This window comes from Nicotiana sylvestris, chromosome 9 (genome assembly GCF_000393655.2).
Source record: "Nicotiana sylvestris chromosome 9, ASM39365v2, whole genome shotgun sequence".
NCBI lineage: Eukaryota > Viridiplantae > Streptophyta > Magnoliopsida > Solanales > Solanaceae > Nicotiana > Nicotiana sylvestris.
The window spans coordinates 107,091,507-107,098,624 of NC_091065.1; the positions used below are offsets into that span (position 1 = coordinate 107,091,507).

At 41.9% G+C, this 7,118-nt stretch overlaps 1 protein-coding gene across 1 annotated transcript; it reads left to right on the forward strand.

The window, feature by feature from the left end:
* The first annotated feature begins 425 nt into the window (after positions 1 to 425).
* On the forward strand, positions 426 to 1,439 carry LOC138878020 (uncharacterized). Its single transcript, XM_070157674.1, has one exon. It carries the CDS (start codon positions 426 to 428, stop codon positions 1,437 to 1,439), a length of 1,014 nt encoding a protein of 337 aa, XP_070013775.1.
* Positions 1,440 to 7,118: the final 5,679 nt, after the last annotated feature.

Below are 7,118 nucleotides of genomic sequence, written 5' to 3' on the forward strand. Positions count from 1 at the left end.
TTATGTGCAAGAAAATAGTGGGTTTGATCAAAATGAATCTTACAATGAACAAAAGGAGGAAGTACAATAAGTGAACAACTTCCAAGGTCAAAGAAACAACTCTCAAGTTCTGAATCAACAACAATGGCGACCTCAAGGAAATTAAGGGAATTGGAATTCGAACAACCTAGGTAACTGGAATGGTAATAACAACCAAGGAATTGGAATGGTGGAAATAACCAAAAGGCAATTGGAGTGGAAATAATCAAGGATATTGGGGAGGAAACAACTAAGGAGGGTGGAACAATAATCAAGGCAATCGGGAATTGGTCTTTCAAAGGCCCCCGATGTATCAACAACCGAACAACCCACCTCCTTATCCTTCACATGGTCTAAGTTCTTCCAACAATGAGATGGGACGAATTGTGAATATGTTCAAATAAATGATGGAGAAGAATGTCGACTCTGATGCTCAACTAGCCTCACACAATACTTCAATTCGCAACTTGGAAGTTCAATTGGGGAAAATCTCTCAAGCTTTAAACACTCGTCCTAAGGGGGCACTACTAAGTGATACGGTGGTGAACCCAAAGGGTGGGAAAAACACGGGACATGCCATGGTCGTTACTATAAGGAGTAGAAAAGGTGGGGATGCAACCACCTCAAGTCAAAGAAAACTTGAGGATGATGAGCAAGTGGTGCAAGAAGATGAGCTCCCGAACAATGAGATGCAAGCAAATGATGAAGTGCGGATTGATATTGATGACAATGTGGAGGAGACTCAAGAGGAAGTGAAACCGGCTAGGGAGCACATTGTTGACATACCAGAATCAGTAGTACTAAAGGCTAAGGCACCAATGCTTAGGCCTCCTCCTCCATATCCTCAATGGCTTGCCAAGCAAAATGGCAAGAATCAATTCAAAAAGTTTATTGACATGATGAAGAGTCTATCTATTAATGTGCCATTTATTGAGGCTTTGGAGCAAATGCTCGGTTATGCAAAGTTCATAAAGGATTTGGTGACAAAGAAGTGGTCGATGAATTGTAAAACTATAAAGATGACTCACCAAGTGAGTGCAATTATGCACTCAATGACTCATAAATTGGAAGATCCCGGCGCTTTCACTATCCCTTGTACCATTGGGAGTGACAACTTTGCTAAAGCTCTTTGTGATCTTAGGGCAAGTATCAATTTGATGCCCTATTCGATTTTCAAGACTTTAGGGATTGGGAAACCAAGACCCACATCTATGAGATTACAAATGATCGGTCGTACCATGAAGAGACTGTTGGGTATAATTGATGATGTGTTGGTTCGTGTTGATAAATTCATTCTCCCGAAGGATTTTGTTATTCTTGATTGTGAGGTTGGCTATGAGGTACTGATTATTCTTGGGAGACCTTTCCTTGCTACGAGGAAGGCTCTAGTTGATGTTGAAGTTGGAGAACTTACCTTCTGAGTTGGTGATGAAAAAGTGATTTTCCATGTGTGTAAGTCTATGAGGCAACCCAATAGCAATGAGGTATACTCTTTCATGGACTTAGTGACTGATGTGATTATGGATAAAGCAAGTGTCGTGATGAATGTTGATAATACATTGGAGGTTGTCTTGCTCAATTATGATGATGAAGAAATGGAGGGTTACGTGGAATGTGTGAACTCTTTGCAAGTAATAGGGTCATACACTTATGAGCCCCGCAAATTATCCTTGGATCTCGAAAATAGAACCGCTCCTCTAACAAAGCCTTCAATTGAGGAGCATCCCATCTTGGAGTTGAAGCCATTAACTCCGCATCTTTAGTATGAATTTCTTGGCCTTTCTTCTACTTTACTGGTTATTCTTTCCTCTTGTTTGACTAACGTACAGGTAGATTCGACATTGGTGGTGCTACAAAAGAGGAAGAAGACTATTGGATGGACATTGGCGGATATTCGGGGAATAAACCCCGCATGTTGTATGTACAAGATTAACTTGGAGGAAGGTGACAAACCATCTATTGAACATTAAAAGAGACTCAATGAAGCCATGCAAGAGGTTGTTAAAAAGGAGATCATCAAGTGGTTGGATGTCGGGGTTGTGTACCCCATTTCTGATAGTTCGTGGACTTCTCCGATTCAATGTATCCCTAAGAAAGGGGACATGATGGTGGTCACCAATGATAAGAATGAGTTGATTCCTACAAGAACGGTGACCGGGTAGAGAGTGTGTATAGACTATCGCAAGCTCAACAAAGTCACAAGAAATGGTCATTTCCCACTTCCCTTCCTAGACCAAATGCTTGATAGATTGGTTGGTTGTGCTTTCTATTGTTTCCTTGATGGGTATTCCGGCTACAATCAAATTCTTATTGCTTCGGAGGATCAAGAGAAAACTATTTTCACATATCCTAATGGTACCTTCGCATTCTCGCGGATACCATTTGGGTTGTGCAATGCATCGACGACTTTTTAAAGGTGTATGATGGCGATCTTCATGGACATAGTGAAGGATTATCTTGAAGTCTTCATGGATGACTTTTCGGTGGTCGGGAATTCTTTTGATGATTGTCTAGCAAACTTGGATAAAGTGTTGGCAGGATGTGAAGAAACAAATTTGGTGCTCAACTAGGAGAAATGTCATTTTATGGTTGAGGAGGGCATTGTCTTTGGCCACAATATCTCAAATAATGGCATTGAAGTTGACAAGGCAAAGGTTGAGGTGATTTCTAAACTTTCACCTCCAACTTCAGTCAAAGGCGTGCAGAGTTTCTTAGGCCACACGGGGTTTTATCGGCGTTTCATCAAGGATTTCTCTAAAGTGGTAAACCCGTTGTGCAAGCATTTAGAGAAAGATGCCAAGTTCCATTTCAATGATATGAGAGCCATTGAATTGTTAAAGCTCAAGTTGACTACTACTCCTATCACCGTCCCAAATTTGAGTGTTCCTTTTGAGCTCATGTGCAATACAAGTGATGTAGCGGTGGGGGCCGTCTTGGAACAATGCATCAACAAGATATTTTATTTGGTCTATTATGAAAGCAAAACCATGGATAGTTCCTAAGTCAACTACACTGTTACGGAGAAAGCGCTTCTTGCCATTATGTTTGCTATTGAGAAGTTTCGCCTGTACTTGATGGGTGCAAAAGTAATTGTCCATACAGATCATGCAACACTTCGTTATCTCATGAGCAAGAAAGATTACAAAGCCCGGTTGATGATATGGGTACTTTTATTGTAAGAATTTGATATAGACATCCAAGATCGAAAAGGGAGTGAAAACCAAGTGGCGGACCACTTGTCTCGTTTGGGGGAGGAGGGGAGGACGCGTGATGGCCTTGAAATCAATGACTCCTTCCAGATGCACAACTTTTGGGTATTTCTATGAAAAAGGTACCTTGGTTCGCGAATCTAGCAAATTATCTTGTGAGTGATATCATTCCGGTTGAGTTCTCCTCAAACTAAAGGAAGAAGCTCAAATGGGATTGTCAAGACTATCATTGGGACGAACCGTACCTTTTTCGATTTGTACGGATGGAATGATTAGAAGATGTGTACCGGAGGAGGAACACAGTGAAATTCTTGGGGCTTGTCATTCTTTGGCGTATGGTGGTCACCATGATAGAGCAAGAACAACGACCAAGTGTTAAGTTACGATTTCTATTAGTCCACTCTCTGCAAGGATGCAAGTGATCTTGTAAAGCATTGTGATGAATGTCAAAGGACCGATGGAATCTCAAAGAAAAATAAAATGCCCCTCACCACCATTTTGGAGATTGATATTTTTGATGTATGGGGTATTGACTTCATGGGTCCTTTTGTGGATTCCTGTGGAAACACCTACATCTTAGTCGCGGTTGATTATGTGTCCAAATGGGTTGAGGCCATTGCTTTTCCAACAATGAAGCGAGAAGTGTGGTATCGTTTTTGAAGAAGAACATCTTTACAAGATTTGGTACTCTAGGCTATCATCAGTAATGGGGGATCACATTTTTGCAACAAAGCTTTCGACACCTTACTCACCAAGTATGGTGTCACTCATAAAGTCATGACCCCGATCATCCTCAAGCAAGCGGTCAAGTGGAAGTCTCCAACCGGGAGATAAAGAGTATTTTGTCTAAAACAGTGAATGCTAACCAAACGGATTGGTCAAAGAAACTTGATGATGCTTTATAGTCTTATAGGACGGCTTACAAAACACCTATTGGAATGTCTTCATACCAGTTGGTGTTCGGAAAAGTTTGTCATCTTCCGGTGGAACTTGAGTACATAGCCATGTGGGCTTCAAAGAAGTTGATCTTGAGTGGGATGTCGCTGCCAACTTAAGGGTGGCACAATTGAATGAGTTGGATGAGTTCCGGTACCATGCATACACAAGTTTGTCCTTATACAAGGAAAAGATGAAGTACCTCCATGACAAGTACATTCGGAACAAAGAGTTTAAAAAAGGTGAACTTGTATTGTTGTTCAATTCTCAGTTACGGATGTTTCTGAGAAAGTTGAAGTCTAAATGAAGTGGCCAGTTTGAGCTTGTGGGTATGACACACTTTGGTGCATTTGACTTGAAAAATAAAAATGATGAGGTATTTAGAGTAAATGGTCACTGGGTGAAGCACTATCTAGGAAAATTTGATGATGGCCACGTCGTGGCGGTAATTCATTTCAAGTGATGATGATAATCTACATCATGCCGCGACGTTAAATCATGCGCTTATTGGGAGGCAACCCAAGTTTCTTTTTCTTTTTCTTCTTTTTTAGTTAGGTCTTGTTTTGTGCTAGCTGGTTTTGAAGTGTGTTATGGGAATGTGTGTGTTGTGCAAGAACTGTGCTCAGAAAAATTGGCTACGTGTGGAAAAATTGCGGACCGCACAATTTGGAATGCCACAGCAGACGAGGATCTGCGGCCGCACAACTAGAAGTCAAGAATTACACACTCTCTGAAGTTTGCCTATCAGAGAAATGGCCAAAGTACGTCCGCACAAGGAAATATACGGTACGTACTAAAATCTGCAGCCGCACTCAAAATTATGCAGATCACATATCATCAAAGGGTAAATGTGTAACAAGTAAAGGAGTGCGGATCGCACATGAAATTGTGCGACCGCACTTATCTCTTGAACTCTGGCAAATCACGTGAAGTATAAATAGTCGCCTTCACTCTGCTGTTAGATCTTTATATTCTCTGAGAATTAGAGCAAAGGCAAAAATAGTGTACTTAACTGATTCAAGCATCTGACACTCAATTCATCATCTTTAATCCTTCCTTAACACCTTCATCACTGGTATGTTCAATTCATCTTTTAAAAATTTCAATTTTCTTAATTTTGTTCATAATTAGTTTAGTTATTTTTAAACCAATTATCAAATTCATAACCATGTGGGCTATAATTTGTGTTGGGTAGACTCCTAGTTGCTATATGGGGGATGGATATTTGGTTTGTCATGATTAATTGCTACTATCATGTCAAATTTGTGTGCAAAAGTAGAAACCCTAAGTTTACTGCCCCATTGATTTTGAATTGTGCGGTCCACAGATTTGTAGGCTAGGGCATTGGTGTAGCATGATTGTGCGGACCACACTAGAAAATATGCGGTCCGCAGAAATTCAACTGCGGCCGCAGAAAAGTGTGTGCAACCGCAGATCAAGCAATTCTCTATCTTCAGAGAGTTGTTATTTTTGAGGTCCCAATGTGCGGCCGTACTAAAAATTGTGCGGACTGTAAAATCACCATTGTGGTTGCACTTTCAAATTGTGCGGTCCGCACAAGCCCATATGCAGTCACACTCAAAAATGTGCGGACCACACTTCCCTACCCTGTATAAGTTTTTTTTGTCTGCAACTGTCTGCTATTGTACATTTGAACTATAACTGATTCTTGTTGCTACGTATTGCAGACAATGGTTAGATCTCGTGGACATGGTGATACATTCAAATGGAGGGGTAAATTCTCCCGAGGCCGAGGCAAGATCACTTTACCTCTCGCCGTGCAAAGAGTTATAGCCAAGAAGGTGACAATCGGGAAAGCTTTGGAGCCTGTTGAGTCTAGTTCGTATGTCTCATCTAGGGAAGCATCGGAGGGCAACTCCGTGCAAGAGCAGCCTGCTGTTCAATTACAGCCAAGGCAGCTTTAAGGGAGGTTTCAGCTCCGAGATGAGCCTTCCACCTCAGCAAACACTTCTAAGGGTTCGGAAGATGATAGTCAAGGTTCAGAGCCCTCATATATTCATGCCCCCGATACACTAGTTATAGTTGATGATGATGATGATATTCCTGATCATGGTCGAGGGGGTGGTACCAAAGTTACCGGCTATGAGAGGTCAAAGAAGAAAGAAGTGTGAGAAGATAGATTTGTGAGCTTAAATGCATTCAACAGGTTTCCATAGTGGCGGCCTCAGAGATCGCTTGCACTTGATCGTCACTCTGTATTGAAAAACTTGGATAGGTATAACCAAAATATGTCAAGACAATTCCGGGAGAGAAAATAGTGGACATGGTTCGCTCAAAGTGTGGTGGATGCCAAGGAGCACTTGGTCCGAGAATTTTACGCCAATGTGGCGTATGTCAAGAAGGGGACCAAGGTAATGAAGGTCAGGAACTTAAAGGTAAGATTTGATTAGAGCACCCTGAACACCTATTTGGGGCTTGAGGATGTGGAACCGGTGCAACATTTAGAGAAGTTCGCACTGGGTGATGCAGCTCGCCCTTGGCTAGATGAGATATTGGCAGCTCCAGGACCACCACCACCATGGATCAAAACAAGGGTTCACATTCAGCAGAATACCCTCAACTTTGAAGCTAAAGGTTGGCAGACATTTGTGTGCAGTCGACTAGACCCGTGCCAGGATGAAAACAATCTCTCAATCTTGAGGGCAGTTCTAGTGGCTTCCATCATGGTCGGGTACCCAATCAATGTGGGTTCCATCATGTCGGCTAATATGTCTCTGGTAGGTAGACAGGGTGACAGCTCCTACCCGTATACCAACACTATCACAGAGTATCTTACGGATGCGGGGGTGAAGTCCAAGAGTTTTGACACAAAGGTTCGGGCGAAGAAGCCCTTAACATGGTACTTTTTAAAGGACCTGAGGAACCTGAAGAACAAGGGTCAGTCGACTACTACCGTAGGCTAGTCTGATAAGCCTTCAGTGGTAGTTACAAATT

Bases quoted from the DNA above. Each gene is read 5' to 3' on its own strand.
- LOC138878020 (XM_070157674.1), top strand. From the start codon at position 426: ATGGAGAAGAATGTCGACTCTGATGCTCAACTAGCCTCACACAATACT.